This window comes from Rattus norvegicus, chromosome 4 (genome assembly GCF_021556685.1).
Source record: "Rattus norvegicus strain SHRSP/BbbUtx chromosome 4, alternate assembly SHRSP_T2T, whole genome shotgun sequence".
Lineage (NCBI taxonomy): Eukaryota > Metazoa > Chordata > Mammalia > Rodentia > Muridae > Rattus > Rattus norvegicus.
The window spans coordinates 124,617,141-124,636,369 of record NC_141537.1 but is presented as its reverse complement, the minus strand read 5'-3'; the positions used below and the strand labels follow the sequence as shown (position 1 = coordinate 124,636,369).

The 19,229-nt window shown below is 47.4% G+C and overlaps 1 protein-coding gene across 5 annotated transcripts in view; it reads left to right on the top strand.

Moving 5' to 3' along the window:
* The window catches only part of Iqsec1 (IQ motif and Sec7 domain ArfGEF 1), a 319,742-nt gene that overhangs the window by 96,495 nt on the left and 204,018 nt on the right, over positions 1 to 19,229 (top strand). For all 5 annotated transcript variants that reach the window (XR_015685818.1, XM_087659257.1, XM_087659259.1 and 2 more), the window contains exon 2: positions 14,960 to 14,989. Coding sequence is in view for 4 of the 5 variants with exons in the window: in XM_087659257.1 (XP_087515383.1) it covers positions 14,960 to 14,989 (30 nt within the window). In the remaining variant the exon portion in view is untranslated. The remainder of the gene's footprint in view (positions 1 to 14,959; positions 14,990 to 19,229) is intronic.

Sequence of the window (19,229 nt, the reverse complement as noted above, 5' to 3'; positions counted from 1 at the left end):
CACTTTTGGAAATAAAATTAAAAACTTAAAAGATCAGTGAAAATGGAACCGGGTATGGCTTTAGAAAGGGATGGAACACAGAGAGACAAACAAGAATAGCTGGTGTGGCTGATGGTGTGCAATTCTGTCCTCCTCTCCCATAGGCCTGGGCCTGCTCCCTTCCCAGACTTCTCCATCTCACTGGTTTAGGATACAGCCTTATCCAAAAACTATCTCTGGGCTTGAAACTGCCCCCGCTTCTGGTAATATCAGACTGCATATGTAACTCTCCAACTCGAAGGATTCTGAGACAAGCAGCCACCAACCACCTCCTAGAGATGTGTCTAGCACCTCCTGCCGTCTGTAGCTAATGAAGAACACTAAGCATACTTCACATTGAAAATGGACTGTAACAATTTATTTCTATACCATGAGGTGACTGTCTCACTCAGATAATGATCTCCGTGTTCGTGGACACCATCAAGGTGCCCTTTCATCCATTATCATACTTTGTGCTTTCCTAATAAAGTGTTCAATGAGGTGCCTCCGTATGTCAATTGCAGTTTCAAACCCAGAGCCATTCAGGGAGGGAGCACAGAGAAGGCTCTATTCTCTTGAAACATCCAGGAAAGACAAGGCACAGCTTAGCTCTGGAGAGAATTTGAGACACAGGTGACAGAAGGTCAGGAACATTAACGGAAGCTCTCTGAGGAGACATCTTTGAGTGGGTGCTTAAAAGAGCATTAGGTACCAGCTGCCTTCCAGAGGAGTAGAGAATGTTCTAGGAAGGTAAACTCTGGCATTGTCCAGGGCCATCCTGCAGGGTGGAACCCAGGTATGGCCTCAGAGAAGCTGGGCCAGATCTCAGTGGGGACATGAGAAAGCAAGGACCTAAGAAAGCCAGAATGGCAGTGTGGCTCCAACTTGGTCTTTCCAGCTGTGTTGGAGGCGGGATGTGGGACAGGGAAATGGAGGGGTGAGAACAGAAAGTCTGTTTTAAGGCTTGAGCCTGAGAGGTAAAGTTGCTAGGGGAACTGTGGAGGGTGGAGCTCCTGGGGGGATCTATGGAGTCAGTGTTAGAATTAGCTAAAGGCTACCTGAGTGGCCCCCTGGTGAGCAATCCCACAGGGTTGCCCAGCAGTGACTGTGGTGACCTGACATATACTACCTTCTGTTCATTGGGGATGCTGATACTGTAGCAGACAGTAGCTTGTGTCTAGCCCCAAGTTCAATGCAGAAACCTAATCTCAAAGCAAGGTATTGTGGGGGAGGGGGCAGGCTGCAGGGAATGGGCATGGGGTGGGGCAGAGCTCTGGTGTATGGATTAGTGGAGAAACTACCAGAGAGAGCACTGGTTCCTTTGGTCATGCAAGGGCTGAGGCAGAAAGCCCCACCTCCATCTGTGAACCAGAAAGCAGGCTTTACCACATGCTGGATCTGCAGACACCTTTATTTAGCCCTGCAGCTTTCAGAACTGGGTGTAGTCAGTTGCCCTTGTTTATAATACACTCAGCTTATAGCATTGTGTTAGACCAAATGGGAGAGAGGCATGCAGTGAGCCAGTTATCCCAGAGAAGGGCTGGGAACAGCTGGAGGACATATTTAAGGAAAAAGACTTGTCCAAGGTCACACTGGGTAAGGGGTAAACTAGAGCCCAAACTCTGGGCTGCTGCCCAGGAGCCCTTAGTCCATGACACATAGTGATTCTAATAATAGCTGATTGGACACATGTTACATTCAGGCAGTTAGTTTGTACTCACTTAAGGAAGTGAGGGTATGTTTTACAAATGAGGAAATAGAGGCATGGAGAGGTAAAGAAAATTGCCTAAAGTCACCCATCTGGTAAGTGGCTCAACCAGGATTGAAAACCATTGCTCATCATGGTAGCTCCTGAGGTCTATGGGTAGCTGAGTGCAAGTGCATATTCAAACAGAGACCACATGGGGTTCAGAAAGTGAGGGAAGGAGTGGGAAGGATAAGGATGGGAAGGGGTGTCCCCCGACTCAGGTGCACTTCTCTTGCTGAGAAGAGTCCTTGGAGCAAGCAGAGACCTATAGAAGTAAAGAGATCCTGTGGATTTTGTCAGAAAGGAACATGGAGGAAGAGTGGCCTGGAGTTAAGGAAGGCAGTGGCACATGGTGAGGACAGATGGAGTCATAGATCAACCAGGGTCCTGTTTAGGTTATAACTGCATAAGGGGCAGCCATGGGGTTTCTAAAGAAAGGAGAGCCGGGAGCATCCGCCATGAGTAGAGAATATATATGGGAGACAGTAGAGCCATTAGAGAGAACAGTGGGGACAGGTAACTGTGTGACTGTATAGAGAAGGCAATATTAGCTCGTGGTATTAGCTAACATTCGCTCTGGCTGAACCATAGGACAAGGCCTCCCTGTGAGTCCCCCTGGAGACCACACTATCTAGCCACAGTGTGCAAGCTCATCACCCATATGGGTCCCTTGGCTGACTTTCAGAGCAGTGTATATAACAGTTGGATTCAAGTGTGGGTACTAACTAACCCAGGAGCACCCAGAGCCCACTGGGGTTGGGTAGGAGAAACCTGGTGTCTCCTGCACACATTCCACATAGCACAGTGATAGTAAGGCCCCCAGGGTCATGAGTACTTAGCTCGAGCTTGAGATTTGTGTGCCATCCCCTCTGCCCCTCACAGCCATCCAACAGATAAGCTGGGAAGGATTTGGGAAGTCATACAGGTGGCCAGCTGATTGGAAGTCTGTACTGAGAGACATGTTCCTGTCTCTGTTTGTCTGGACAGGCCATGATGGTGAGCAGAGATGACTTCCTTTGAGAACCCATATGGCACATGGTCTGAGACCCTGTGCACTAGGGCTGCCATACTTGAATAGCTTGAGAGCCTCGTGTACTGGCATGGCAGCTGACCAAAGTTCTTCACTCAGGTTCTGTGGGCTGGGACATCTGCATTTCTAGTGAGCTCCCAGGTGATGCTGTTATTACAGCTTCCCAGACCACACTTAGAAGCATTGGCCTAGACCAACTCCAAGGGTGACAGTTGGAGAAACTGAGGCCCCAAGTGACAGGACCCACTCAAGGTCCAGACCTTGATTTTCAGAATGCCAACTATTGCCACCAAAAAAAAAAAATCTTTGGGGGCTGGAGAGATGGCTCAGCAGTTAAGAGCACCCGACTGCTCTTCCAGAGGTCCTGAGTTCAATTCCCAGCAACCACATGGTGGCTCACAACCATCTGTAAGGAGATCCGATGCCCTCTTCTGGTGTGTCTGAAGAAAGCTACAGTGTACTTATATATAATAAATAAATCTTTAAAAAAAATCTTTGAGTGGTCAGGGAGCCTCATAGCAGGGTCTGACACAGTAAAGCGTCTTGAATTTTCCAAGGTCCTCTGTTGTGAGAGACAAAACAAGCTCACCCTTGCAGCGCCCGAGGGTCCCTCTGTCTATCAGGGTGAGGCTACTCTAAACCTGGTCTCAGTGGTAGGCTCTGGGGTGCATCCCTCTGGTATTGTAACCACTGCCTGTGCCTTGTGGTGGTGAGGGGCTGAACTCAGGTAGGTCAACTTCTGCCTAGGCAAGGTCTCATTCAGTCAGTGGAGAGGACGTGGGCTAGGGCTATTCAGTATGGTCACAGCACACTAAACACCCTCAACCATGTGGCCGTCCCATGGGAGTGTTGGGTTGAGTTTCAAGGTGACTGATCCAGGACTGAAGTGGAAGGGCCTTGGCAGTTTTCCAAGCTTTGTCAACACCAGTGGTTCCCTGAACCTCACTTAGGAAAGAACAAAAAGCAAAGTAAGGAGCTAGGGGATGCCCCCAATGCAGGCAGTTTGCAGGCATGAGGCCTTTCAGGGCCATCCTGTGGCCTTTGTCAAGAACTCACTACAGAGGCATTCCCCAGGATGGCTCTGCCTGCAGCCTACACAAAAAGGTCTTGGTCTCTAGGGTGAACACTGACAGATTCATGTGCACAGGGGACACTGGGGTCATTTTTAGTATCACTGGCCCTGAGTGGACAGGGTTTGGGGCCCTATGCTGTTACTTCCCAGGCAAGCTACCTCAAGCACCACTTCCCTCACCTGCACACAGGACAGTAACAGTCCTACCTCTCGAAGTGACCCTGTGTGGAGGGAATGGATTTTAGACAAGTGGCTCAGATACTTTGTGGTTAGCAACAGCTTTGGGTCAGAGATCTGTGACCACAGCTTGATTCTTCTCCCTGGCTACACTTCTGTCACTCTAGGTAGCTGATGTTGCCATTCAGGTACACTGCTTTTATCATGTCACCCTCTGCTCAGGAACCTGCATCAGCTTCCTGTTGCTTGAATACACCAAGTACACCTAAACCCTTTTCCCATCCTGCTCTGGGCCAGGTTGACACATGCCGCATGATCATTCTCAGCCCTTTCCTCTATTCCATAACTGGTGGAGACAGGCTCCCGTGTGCCAGCCTTGGTTACCGTGGTACCCGCTCCCCAGCCCTTAACTCACCCTTTACCAGCTACTTATGGAAGAAGAGAGCCCACTGTTTTCAGAAGGTTTACCCGAGGTAGGAAGGAAGGAGGAAGGGAAGGGTCATGTTTCTTCTCCTCATAGTGTCACTTGTAAGGAAGGCTGTGCCCTTCCTGTGCAGAAATGGCTTTTATATCATGCTGAGGTATGTGGGACTGGCTCAGGTTAGTTGTTATACCCGGAGCTCAGCCCAGGATTCTGGAAAACTGAAGATAATATCATGTTTTTCTGTTCTCCTGGTAGTTGTGACTTCTTGTGATTTTTCCAGGAGCCTCTTAGACTATACCCTGACCCTGAGGCTCAGGGCACTTGTCCTACCTGTGTCTCTCCAGGAGCTTCTTCACACAGGGAAACTTTCAAGGCAGCTGCTATGGTTTGAAGCTTACCTGTCCCTCCCCTGGCTCTCACAAGAGCCTGTGTGTTATAAGCTAGGTTCCCAGCCTGTGACACTAGTGGAAAGTGGTTCAACCCTTAAGAGGTGGGGCCTAGTGGAAGGAAATGGAGTCACTAGGGTATGCTCCCAGCTCCCGGTCTCTGTAAGGACGGGACATCTTTGCTATGTGCTTCTACCACAGTATGCTGAGCTGCTACAGGCCAAAGCAATATGGCTTAGGAACCAGGTTGAACCCTCTGAACTGAACTGTGGATTCACAAAGCCCTCTGACACTCAGCCCATTAAGGAGTTAGACAGGAGAAGTACAGGTGGCCACTGTACCTCCTTGAATTCACAGGGGCTTATTACAATGTCTCAAACTGTCCACCTCAGCCTTGCACAGGAGGTCTGCCCTCCCCTTTAGGGCTCATGTGGCCTATTCGCCCTCAGTCTTATTGTTATTGACTCAGTAAAATCTGCCTGAGTCCCTGGAGCCCCTAGGGGAATCGGTGCTCTACTGGACTCTAGAGGCCTAGCAGTGCAGCTGGTTCCAGTGTAGTGTGATAAACAGCAAGAGGGAAGTCTCTAGACAGCCAAGATGACAGTTTAGGGAAGGATCAGGAAGAGGTTTGCTGGAAAGGTTCAAATGCCTCAATAGTATGGACCCAAGGAACTCACTGTGGATGGGGGAGGGGTTGATGTGACAGGACAAAGGCTAAGTCCATGAACATATATTTCTGTGATGGGAACTGGGAGCTAGGATGAGCCATTTGTGGCCTGGTGACAACCAGATCTTGTAAACTCCACACACACAGATGTGGCAAAGGCCATTTTTTAAAGCAGAACCAGCCTGGTGACCACATTGCTTCCTGCTTCCCAGTAGTGAATGCAGGGAGAACCTGAATTTAGGGCCTCTAGCTGTGCCTCTTCTAGCGCACATAGCTCATATCTCTTGACCTCTCCTCCACTTCCTGCTGTGACTTTAAGAAAATCCTGCTCTGTCTCTGGTCAGACATGGACCTTTGAATGCAAAAGGGTCTTCTGGATGTACTTTTCCCTCCTAGTAATATGGGAGACTTGGGTTTCAGAATTCTGACTGACGGGTTTTCCCTCACCAGCACCAGGAAGAAGGGACTCTGGGATCATGGGAATTAGAACTCCCTTGGGAAGGGCTATTCTATATCCTGCCCCCAAGCTATCTTTGCTCTAGAACCAAGTCATGCTATGTCTGGTGTCTAGGTACAGAGGTCTCTCACACAGTCACTGAGGATTTTGTTTCCTCGTGGCTGTTTGCTCTGTCAATTTCAGAATAAAAGACATTCATGGCAGTCAGGGCAGAAGACAACAGGATCCCTGGAATTAATCTGAAGTCTCCTCTTTAGATGCCTCTGGAACCTCCTTATGAGAACTACAGATATAAGGGCAGCTGATTTTCAGAAAGGGAGGATGGACTGAGAGTGCAGTCCATATCCTTAGCCAGAGGCCTCACATGTGGTTGAGTCACACTAGAGTCTAGCTGGTGGGGAGATGCACAGGTATCATCTCCAGGTCCCTCATATCACAAGGAAGAGCCAGGATGCAGAAACTACACGAAAGGGAATGGTGCTCCCATGACAGCACCACTTGACATGGATTCCCATTCCCCCTTGGTGCCTGTCATCTCACAGGAAGCACCCACCACAAGGCTGAATTAAGAGTCAAGGCCTGGGGGTGCAAGGAGCTATACTTCCTCCCAGGGCCTTTCTTCCAGGGAGCAGCAATGTAAGAGTCACTGTGGCTATGCTAGTCAGCTTTCTGTCACGAGGAGGAAATAGCTGACATAATCAATGTCCATCTGTGTGACCTGTGCCTGTGGTGTTCCTTCAGGAGTGAATGAGTTCTTGGAGCTGTGATATCAGGAAGGAGATGTGACAAAGGGAAGACTAGACAAATGTGGTACATCCCAAATGCTGCCATGTTTTTGTCGCTCAGTTATTTCTCTTTTACTTACAGCTGTTGTGATTTGTTGAGTAGTGCAGCCTGCAGCTGCCATCACAGTGAGATATGGGAACCGCACAGTGCCTGTCCTTTTACTTGCCTGCTGTATGCCTGGGGCAAGTCACTGAAGTTAATAGAGAGGATAACAGTGAGAGGCTCTTGATGTGTGTAGGTAGACACTGGCCTAAGAACAGATTAGATATGAAACTATTGCTGCACCAGGAGAGCATGAATGAAGCGGAGACACAGAAGGAATGAGTGGTGGGTATGGTGTGGCTTGGGATTGTGCCACTGAACACGCACATGCACACATGGATTCACATGCATGCTTACACACACATATAAACCCACTGACTCAGCCACATGAAGATAGTCCCCTAGAGCAATGAGTTGGAGACAGCTTGCGTTTCCTAGGACTGTGGACCAGGAGAGGGCAGTGGGAAGGACAGGCACATAGTACAAGGGACAGTGTCAGTGTGTAGGCCAGTCACTGACCACTGATGAAACCAGCAGCATGCAGACCGGCTGCCAGGGGCCTCTTCTGCAAACTTACTGGAAATGCACACCTGGGACCATCCAGGCTTTCTAGAATTATGTTTGATCCCTGGATGACAAGTGGACACTGCTGACCTGGATGCTGTTTACTCATGGCCAGGGCTGGTGGAACTGCTGTCATGTCTTCAGTTCAGACTCTTGGATATGTAGCATGGTGATCACTATGAACAACCCACTGCTCTCTTTGAGCTGTACTTCTGAGTCCACTATCTGCGGCCATTATTAGAGGTAGGAACTAGACTGTCAGGCACCAAGAAGACCCCTCCATTGTATTTATGCTCAGAAAGTGGGGTGCATCCACAAACGAGCAAGCCACATAGAACATCTTTCCCTTTCCCTAAAGTCCCAATGGCAACCAGGCACAATTCTACCCAGGCACAAGTTTGCTCTGGGAAGCCAATGAGTTTATTGGACTTCCTTACAGAGCATAGCTGTGGGGTTACTTACAAGATTATGAGTGCTCCCACGCCAAGAAAGTCCACACTGGAAAGTCGTTCCTCAACAGGGATGATGGCTTCCCCATAGGCACACAGATGGAGCTCTCTTCCCTTAGTCTTCCCCATTTATATATCCTGGCCCCTCCTGAGGCCAAATGCTGTTGACCTCATTGCATATAGCTGGCTGGGAGGAATGGCTGGCTCCAATGATGTTCCCCTATACCTCCTTCTCTGAGGGAATGTCAGTAGTCCACAAGCCCAGGCATGATAATATTTAGCAAGTGGGTCCTCATGATCTGATAAAAATGGTAGCAGATTGTCTCAGAGGATAGTTCTGTAAAATAGCAAGAAAGGATAACATGAATGTGGGCACTGCCCTGTGACATTGCTGCTGTAAATGTTCTGAAGCATCCCACAGTGAATCCATAGGAAACAATCTGCTAAATAAGACAGACTCTACCTGTCCTCTCCAAGCAGAAGACAGCAAGCAAACAGACAACTAGGAGAGCTTCAGATTATGACATGCCCCTGTAAAGACAGGTGGAGGAAACACAGTGGGGAATCATAATTAGATGGACCAAGCTATTGAGAGGAGAACATAGGGAGGGCCTAGCTCCTAGGAGGTGCTATCTGAAGTGGAGTGTGAATAATAGAAAGGAAGCCTTTAATTCAAGAGCCAGGAACCGCTCCCAGGCAGGGGGACAGCAGTTTCTAAGTTGGGGTGCCTGGCAGTGGGGGACATGAAGTGGAATGTATGTGGCTGAAGCAGGCAGCCAGAGGCATATCAGACTCCTAAGAAGCTGGGGAAGAGAGAACAGACCTGAGTCTCTTGCCTGCTGTGTGTAGAATGTGGATTGACTTCTTAGGGCGAAGCACTCCAGAGTGAATGGAAAGGGCAAACCTTGGTCTGGGAGGCTGAGAGGGCCTCCAGGTCAAGGTGACATGAATGCTATTTTAATTGACATCAAGTGAGTGAGGCTGACACAGAACATAGTCAGCTGCATCACTTCCACTACAGCAAAAGATGAGTAGGAAAGCCAATGTGCCATGGACTTGAAGAGTTTAACAGCAATGACCTCATATGGCCGATTACACTTGATTTTTTACTTGTTTTTCTCAGGCTAAGACTGGTGGTAGCTTCAGACTTGAATTTATACTAATCCTGGCACTTCCCTGCAGATGGCAGAATCCCTCCTTGCCTACGGGGGATTATTTGTGGGTGTTAGGAATGAGATGCCAGTACTCAAGAGGATCAAGTTTGGATTCCCCATAGCAGAGAGCAGCCCAGCCTGAACAACTTACCCACCGTCTGTTGCCATGGAACCCCATAGACTGTGATGCACAAGCAAGGACCCTGGTGTCAGCTGCTATGTGAGAAGAAGATGCTTGTATCTTCTGCCACCCAGAGTCTCTTTCTGTACTACCCTGTGTTGCTCATGTGGACCTCCTTGTATAGGCATTTATTCAGAGTGGCAGAGCCCCCGGAAGATCCAGCTATCTTGGAAATTAAGATTTCAGTTCGTAGAGGCTGAAGTCTAGCAAGGACCACAAGGACTTGGCACGCCTGTATGCAGTCTACACCAGCCTGAGCAGCCAACTGCTAGCTCCTGGCCTTCGTTGCTTGCTGAAGCCCTTGACTACCTGTATAGCAGGTGAAGCATGGAGACAACTTGATACCAGCCAGACTGACCCACCTTCTCCACTTTGTCCTTGTCCTTCCACTTTCAAATCACTGCTCACCTCCTGGTCCCTCAGACAACATAAATTGTAGCATCCGGGACCTCAGCATATGCACAGTGACTGGGTCATCTTGGCCTTAAGACCTGTCAGCAAGTGTGAGGATGGCCGCTGTGACCTTTCACCTGTTCCCTTCAATTTGAAAATCCATCCTATTCTGAGTGCTCATCTTCTTTGGAAGGAGTCAGAGGGTTTGGGAATTCTTTTGATCTTCTGCTGCCTCTTCTCGTGTTCATTGACAACAGAATCATAGTCGAGGATACACAAACTACATACCACATAGGCACAAGGCATTCCACATACATTTATACATGTGCAGCCATCAAACACAGACATAAATTGGCATACATGTATGCTAATGCGCATATTTATGCAAAATGAAGAAATGGACCCATACCCACACAGGCACTTATGCCTACCTTTAAGCTCATGTATTACTCCTCATGCATAGATACATGCCCATATGGGCACTTGTATGTGTACACCTACACATGATTCACATAGACCTCATCGTCCTCAGAGTCTCCACAGCCTTCAACTTCTTGTTTTTCTATTGGCTGCATCTGTTCTTGAACCAGCAGTACAGCTCAACTCAGGGCCATCTAGCGAATATGAATGAGGGATGAACTATTTTGTCTTAACTGCCCACCACAGATATGTCCTGACTTGCTCCATGTCAGGCCCATGTGTGGCCCAGCTCTTCAAATGCTGGAGCTGTTGCAGAAGTTTCCACTATCTTTGTAAGCTCCATAGTCAGCCTCAGAGCAGCCACAAAGCAGCCTCATGGCTGGAACACTGTATAGTCTCTATTTTACCTGCAGACAGGTGGCCAATACCTGAAACAGCCTTGTTGGCAGCTAGTATGTGCTGAGCACCTGGGCTTTCCCTTTATTATATTCTTGAGGACTAATTGGGTTTTCCCCCCTCATAATCCATAAGGAAACTAAGGCTCACACTGGCTGAATGACTTTAGAATCCACATGGAAGCCAATCTAGAGCAGTAATGGGTGATATCCTAGACAGACTGCAGCTCAGGGCTTGCTTTGTCACCTGGCATCGCCTGGCCTTGCAGCCCAGGTTGGTAGGGCTCCTGGCTGAGCTGGCCTTGCTGTAACTCAGCAACATTACAAGAAATCTCTGCCTATGTGAGCCGTGGAGCTGCACAGTGGACATGATGGGCATTTACTCAGTGGATAGGCAGCAGTGAGAGAGGTTCAAGTGGGGGCTAAGTGGAAGCTGCCTTCTGTGTGCTATGAGGGAGGTATTGGAAGGAACCATGTTTAAGTCTTCTATGGTTGCGTGATACAGGACCTCAAAATTACTAAGATAGGAAATGCCTGCCATCTCCATGTTTGTGAAGTGCACCCACAGTTGGAGACATCCTAAAAGCAGTGGCAAGGAGTTCACACAAAAGACTTTCCTACAGAGATCATACTGGTTGTGATTTCAAAGAGAGTGACCAAGGTCCCTGACAGCATATAAAGCAGTCACAGGGGAACTCATAAACACTAAGGGGAGCCAGGTTATAGAGGTGTTCTAGTTTGCTTTTTGTTGCTATGATAAAACATTCTGATCAAAAGCACCTTGTGGGAGGAAAGAGTTTGTTTCGGCTTACAACTCCCTGGTCACAATTCATCATCAAGAGAAGTTGGAGCAGAACAGAAGGAGAAGTCGTGGAAGAGTGCTGCTTACTAGCTCAATCATTGGTTTGCACTCAGTTAATTTTCTTATTCGGTCCAGACCCACCTGCCTACAGATGGTGCTGCCCACAATTGTCTGGGACCTCCTACATCAATCATCAATCACACATTCCCTCTCAGACTTTGGCCATAGGTCAGTCTCATCTGGGCAATTTGTCTATTGAGATTTCCACTCGACTCTAAGTTGTGTCATTTTGACAATAAAAACTAAGAAGTACACAGATCCAGATGAATTGACAGTCACAGTTAGCCACCACTGGCGGACATATAGAATTGCTCTGGGTCAGAGTTAGGTTTTAATGTGTGGCAACATATAGGACCTATCTGCATTTGAGCAACAACCTAAACTTCCTCCTCATGACTTGGTGGGGTTCAAGGCCCTACCTCAGGTACCAGACTATTGAGAGGGCAGGAAAAGGTTGAGCTACAGAGGGGTCAAGTGCATTGTGTTTCTGAGTAATGATACAGAAAGAAAGAGGCATATAAGAGGAGACCATCTCAGTTTGTTACATCAAGAGATCAGTGGCAGCATGGCCAGGGGGACTCTGTCTATCTTAGTTGCTGTTCTATTGCTGTGAAGAGACACCATGACCAAGGAAGAGACACCATGACCAAGGTAATTCTTATAGAAGAAAGCATTTAGTTCAGGGCTTGCTTACAGTTTCAGAGGTTTAGTCCATTATCATCATCAGGCAGAGAGTGTGGCAGAAGGCGTGGCAAACATCTATTGAAAAAGTAGTTAAGAACTACATCCTGATTCACAGGCAGAGAGAAAGAGAGAGGAAGAGGGGGAAGGAGGAAGGAAAAGAGGAGGGGAAAGAAATATATTGATTGACTGGACTTGGCATGGGCTTTTAAAAATCCACTCCCAGTGGCACAGTTCCTCCAACAAGGCTACACTTACTGCAACAATCCACCTCCTAATCTTTATAATCCTTCTCAAACAGTACCACTCCTGTGACTAAGCATTCAAATATATATGAACCTATGGGACCATTTTTATTCAAACCACCACAGTCTCCCAGGCAGGAGGGAGAAGATGTTGTCATAATGCTGGACTGCAGTAGTGCTGGATGAAAAACCTGAGCTCAGCCTTGAGGCTTTGACAGGAAGCCTCAGACGCTCCCAGGATGGGCCTTCCCAGAGGCTCACAAGACAAGGCAACCTAGAAGGAGATGAGGATTGAGATATATCCCCGAACACACGTGTGTATGACACACTTTTTCTTATTCTCTCCCTCTCCCTTAGTTGTTCCCTGCATACTTTCTCTTCTCTCCTAGCTATGACCAAATGAAAACAAAGTAAAATATAAGAACTCTGTCTGCTCTTTGGGATTGTCTTTCCATACTGTGGCTGACTTGTCTTCAGGCTGAGATTGGCTTCATGGAGTCCTCAGCTCCCTAGTGCTCATCGGGACCTGTGCCTAGGCCTCTGGAGCAAGGGGATAGACCACTTGGGCATTTTGGCTGTTCCCACATCCCATGCCCACCTTTCCTGCCTGTGTAGACAGTGTGACTCTTGCTTCATGCTCTAATACACAGGCCGAAGTACTGCTTAGGAGCCCAGGGTCTTTTTAGTAGTGCGTACACACCTGGAACATTTATTGCTGGAAGCCTCAGTTGTTCTTCCTTACCTAAGGCTGTGTGTTCTGTGCTTTAGTTAGCTATGTTCAACCACAATCCAAAAATATTAAACGAAAATTTCCAGAAAAAATATCATGCTGTTTATTAACAAAAAATGCCTTGTCATTTAAAAATATTTATTTTTTATTTATTTGTGTGTGAGGAGTGTCATGTGTATAGGTGACCACACAGTCCAGAAGAGGGCATTGGATCCCCTGAAGTTGGAGTTATGGGAGGTTTTGAGCCACTTGATGTGGGTGCTGGGAACTGGACTTGGGTACTCTGGATGAGCAGCAGCAAGTGCTCTCACCTACTTTGCCTTCTCTTTACCCCTCATGCTGTGTTTATAATTACACACTGATCAGTGTGATAAAATCATATATCCTTCTGCTCCATCCTGCCTAGGACATGCCCAGGGTATCCATGTTGTATATGCTAGTCCTTGTTAGTCCCTTACTAGACATCCCACTTACCAGGTCTCATGCCAGTGGTTTTGAAACACAAGGGTAGTAACACTGGAAGCTGAGATGTACCAAGGAGCAGCTAGTAAGTGCAAAGTTTTTGACCTAGTAAGGAAAGTCATAGCAGAGGTATGGTAAGAATGAATCATTTGTCTGCAGCCATAGAAAGGAAAAAGAAATTGATGTGTTTTCTGTCATCCCTCAAAGTTCAGAATTTATGGCCAGGATGCCTAAGTGTTCCATAAAGATGGGAAAGACGCTAAATTATAGCAAAGGTTAGACTTATTCCCATGACAAATGCTTAAAGCCAACAGTGTAACAGAAGGAAGATTTATTCTGGCTCCAGGTTTCAGAGGGCTCCATCCATAGTGAGTTGGCTGCCCCGTTCTAGACTGTGTTGAGGCCGAACGTCATGGCTGAAGGGTATGGAGGAGCAAAACTGCTCATATTACAGTGGCCAGGAAGCTAAGCAGAGTGATGGACCAGGGCCAGGGCAAGGGCCCACACACCTCTTCAAAAACACAGCCCTAATAACCCACTTCCTCCAACCAGGCCCCACCTTCTGCAGCCCCAGGACACTCCCAAATTTGAATTTATCATTGATCGGATCAGAGCTTTCAGAATCTAATCATCACCGGAGACACCCTCCCAGACACCCTAGAGTGTATTTTAGTAATCTGAAGCATCTCATTACAATAAATTGACAGTCAACATTAATTAACACGTAACTGTGGTTTCAGCATCTTCTGGGGCCTCAGTGTACTGCTCCACTTCTCTTGGTTACTGGATAGTTCATGGAGAAGGCTGAGACTGGTCAGAAAGGCTTATTGCTGGGGAAACGGTCTTGGCCCTGTGTGTGCTGAAGAGTCCTCTAATGCTCTAGCTCCTGCTGGTCGTGTCGCTGGACAGGCCTTGGACAGATGGATACGCTATCTGACTTCAGTTAAGTACTTTGATGTTTCTCTTTGCCTTCTGGCAATAAAATCTAGATTGGAGCAGCCAGGTATTAAATTCCTCAGTGTGTGCTGTGGTGTTTTCTCCTTAACACAGGAAGCCTACTCAGGACTTCAGTCACTATGGGATTTAGCCCGACTTACTTTCTTTTAGTGGAGAAAGAAGGTGGCACTGTTGGCACCTTGTGAGATTTGTGTAATAGAATCTAATGTCCATGTTCTTGACACTTAGTCTTCTCTGTTCTGAGAAGTGCCTGTCATTGATTTATGGGTTCTTGAAAGTAGAAATGGCAATGGGAATCAGTCTGGGGACTTCTAGGGACACAGGGAGGCCTCCAGCCTCTTCCTCACTCCTTCATTTACCTAGCTTCTGGTGTATGCCCTGTGTAGCATTTCTGAGCAAGAAGCTTCTCTGGGTTTACCACTAACTCCTAGGGTGACATGGGTCCAAATAATGAAGGGAATGAAGCCCCAAGAGTTCTAGAAGGGGCAGCTTCCAAGGTAGAGTCAGATGAAATGTACACAGGCTGTGCTGGGGCAGGACCTGCTAGCATTCTGCGGTGCTGGGTACAGAGCTCAGGAATAACTGAGGGACCTGTGTGTCTCTGCATAGGTCACTTGAATGGAGGGTGTGGTGTCTAAGTATGTGTTCTTCTCATTGCAGGTCTGAAGAAGAAAGTTCTCGCAGCATCAGGTATGTGTTTCATCTATCTTTTCTGTGTTTTTTGTCTTGGGAGTGGCCCTCAGAAACCATGTGCTTTAATTTCTTCCCTATGGGTCCCTCTGCTCCCCTGACCACTGTCCAGCCCTGGCCTGTTGCCCCAGGGACTCTGGAGCACGCAGACCTGAATCTATGGTGTAGGTTTTTCCTGGTTTAGAGTAAGTTCTAGATTATTTGCATTGGTAGTTCTCTCTCTTTGTTAAGGCTGCTAGTGTCCTCCTGTGCTTAAGCTGTGACTAGTTTAGGACAAGAAGTTTCTGTGCTGTCACTGTTGAGGCTGGAATGGGCACAATGTGGTAAGATGTTTGGTTTGGTACAGACTCTCACCACTTGACTATCACAGGAGTACATCTCCATAGGGCATAGATGCAGGGAATTTTCTGTCCCGTCCCACCCTGCCTAATAACCATGGTGTACTGTCTGCAGTGGGAGTAGTGATTGGGCCAAAGGGAGGGGAAGGGCTGAGTAGGAGCTCTGTATCTCAGTGCCTCTACCTTAGTGAGCTCTCAGGTCATGAGTCAGGGAAGCAAAAGGGTCATAGGGACCATCATGATAGGGAAGGAGAGGCTACAAGGCAACTTAAGCTGAACCCATTGGACAGCTAATGGACGTCTAGGTCTCCCAGTGATGGCTAAGATGCCTTATGTGTGGTTCTAGGTCCAGCTTGTGGAGCTGAGGTGTCAGTGTTAAAGGGTTCTCCAGGCACCCTGAAGATGAGATATGGAGGACAGAGTGACTGTCTCCTGCACAGATGGGCAGCACCTAGGGAGAGAGTGTGTGAAATGAAAGGACTGTTTCTAGAGCCCCTGAGCCATCATACATCAGGAAGCAGAGGCAAACTGAGAAGGGCTGAAGGGAGAATCCTAAAAAGGGCTATGTGTTGTGCTGAAGGGATTAACTTGGGACAGACCATACAATATCTAGGCTGGTAACAGGGAGAGCTGACATCAGAGAGGGGTGACGTCCTGGGTAGCAGAGACTGGGTCGAGATGGAAGGAAGGATCAGATGGTTGACTAGAACAACTCAATGTGACAGTCAGTGAAGCAGCTGAAGTCACCCTACTGTGTGAGGAACAAGGAAGCTCTTGTATTAGGGGAAGGAAAGCTCAGAAGGAGCAAGTGGTTAAGGAGATGGCAGGGAGAGAGCCTGTGTATCTGTAGCTCCCTATCCACAGGAAAGGGCAGATGTGAGACAATAAAGGAGGTGGGAAGAAATAAAGACACTAGTAGGATGACCTCTTTGGCAGCTAGGAGCAGGAGCCTCCTTGGCATGTACCTAGTGATTCTCCTGAATGAATCGCATTCTAAACTATTCATCCAAACAGTTAGCTAAAAATAAAGTTTGCCTAAAGAGGAAGGAATTTTGACTATGGGGTTGGGACTGATTGATGTCTAGGGTGTGAGCTTCTCTCATAGACCATGAGCTGGCTGCGTACTACTTGTTCAGGTTGCCTGTCGCTTAAGGCAAATGCAGTGGATGCCAGGAGCTAACTTTGCTCAGAGTGAAGGTCACATACCCTTAGCTAGGACACCTCAGTCTGTCTAGGGCCCTATTCCGGAGGGGGTACTCTTCCTGAATTCCCGTGACGCAAGCTGCCGCCTTCTGGCAGATTCTCTAAGCCTCTTTAACAGGGAGCTGTTTTGGGCATGAGCGTGTTTGGGAATTCATGTGCACCACTTTTCCCCAGGCAAAAACGTTGCAAGATCAGATGTATTCATTTTCCACAAATGAAATGACTCATTTTTTTTCTGAACAATTTTGCAAACGCAGGACTTTGGTCATTGTTCCTGGGACCATGTGTCTGCTTTTGATTCCATTTAGAGAGAGCTCTGGAGGCCCTGAATTTGAATCCTCTAATGATGTTTTATTGGAGGGAGGGCAGCTTGGGAGAAGAGAGGATTGTAGAATTTGGATTCTAGAGGAATGAAGAGATGCAGGCAGGCAGGAAAGAGGGCTGCCAAGGCTGTTTAAAATGCAAACACTTTGCACAGGTCAACCTTGCACCTTTTCTTTTACTGGCTGCTTGTCAAACCCTTGAAATGAACTTTTCTGCCTGTGCTCAGGAAAAGAACTAAATAATATTCAATGAGGGATGTGCCTCATCTGCATAGCCTTCCTAACATATTGCACAGCCCACCCCGCCCTTCAGACATCTGTGTTGCTCTGTTCCTTCGGCTCAAGGAAGTTGAGGGCAATGAATGCCACATAGCTCATCTCAAATATTGCAGCCTTCTTGTGCAGAATCTGCTTGTCTCACTGCAAAGCCTTTGCATGGTGTGGGGGCCCATTGTGCTTGCTGAAAATTCAGACTCCAAGGACCATGGTGCCTAATGGGACCCAGAATTTCGTATTAACAAACCCCTGCATAATTATAAGATATAGCCTCTTGAGGGAATGGCTGTATCATTCCACCATAGGCATTGTCCAGAGTTGAACATGCTCCTACTTCTTAAGTATGAGCTCACAGATGCATGAAAAATTTGCTTCCGATGGTTAGGAAAATATTGAATAAGGAGGTTCCATGCAGCTTGTTCCTCTGTTTGGGCCTCTGACCTGTGACATGTTTTCTGAAGGCAACATCAAGCAACTCAGGGTTGGCAGCAGGGGCTGGAGGACTACTCATGAGGGGAGTGAATGGGCTTTTCTTGGAGAAGCTGAGTTTTGTGTTAGTGAAAACAATTGTTCCTTACTCCATCCAAGAAGGCCTGTTAAATTTTCTGGGCCCTTTTCTTCACCTCAAACCCCAGATGAGAATATATTCTTCACTTCCCTCATGAGGCCATATGAGAACTGGTAAGTGTGGCAGGAGAGTTTTCCATGACAAGTAAAGAGAACCATACTTTTGTCTTTGGAGACCACAGAGAGACAGGCTGGGGATTTTTTTGTAGCCTTGCCCATAGTAACCAAACGAAGGCTGAGCCAGCGGCTTTGGGATGAATGTTAGTCAGTTTCCATACAGTGACAAATACCTGAGAAACATACTTTAGAGGTAGAAAGGATCTGGTTCAGTTTGTGGTTTCAGAGGCTATAATCCATGACACAGGACATCATTATTTGGGGCCTCTGATAAAACAGAACATTAAGGTGGTTCTTTAATGTTAGGTAGGAGAGGGAGGGAAATAAGCCACTCAAGGACATGCTGAAGTAACGTACCTCCTCCAGCTAGATCCCAGCTCCTAGAGTTCCTACCATCTCTCAATAGCCTGTTAACATGAATTTATAAATAGATTAATCCATCGGTGAGGTCACAAGCCTTATGATCCAATCACTTTCTGTCTTAGGTAGGGTTTCCATTGCTGTGATGACACTATGGCCAAAGACGAGTTGAGGAGGAAAGGGTTTATTTGGCTTATACTTCCACATCATAGTTTATCACTCAAGTAAGTCAGGACAGGAACGGAAGCAGGAGCTGATGCAGAGGCCGTGGAGTAGTGCTGCTTACTGGCTTACTCCTCATAGCTTGCTCAGCCTGATTTCTTATAAAACTCAAGACCACCAGCCCAGGGGTAGCACCACTCACAATGTGCTGCCCTGTGATGTTTTGCATGTTTGTCCCGGGGAGTGGCACTATTAGAAGGTGTGGCCTTGTTGGAGGGAGTGTGTCACTGTGTGGGTGAGCTTGGAGACCCTTCTCCTAGCTGCCTGAGGATGCTCAGTCTGTTCCTGGCTTCCTTCTGGTGAAGATGTAGAACTCTCAGCTCCTCCTGCACCATGCCTGCCTGGATGCTGCCATGTTCCCGCCTTGATGATAATGGACTGAATCTCTGAACCTGTAAGCCAGCCCCAGTTAAATGTTGTCCTTTATAAAACTTGCATTGATCATGGTGTCTCTTCACAGCAATAAAACCCTAACTAAGACATGCCCTCTCCCTGCCCCATCAATTAGTAATTAAGAAAATGCCTTACAGTTTTGCCTATAGCCCAGTCTTATGGAGGCATTCTTTAAATTGAGATTTCCTCCTCTCAGATGACCTTAACTTGTGTCAAATTGACATAAAACTATCCCTATATCTTCCAAAGACTCCATCTCTGAACACTGATTGCTGTGTTGGGACCAAACCTGTAACATACGCCTTCAAGATATATTTCAGACAGAAACTGTCACATAGTGTGCACAGACATGGCTTAGCAGTGTGGAATCAGTACAGGCATAGGTCAGACTATTCTGAATTTATATCTGTTCTTCTCTAAATTTCTTTGTCAATTTGGATC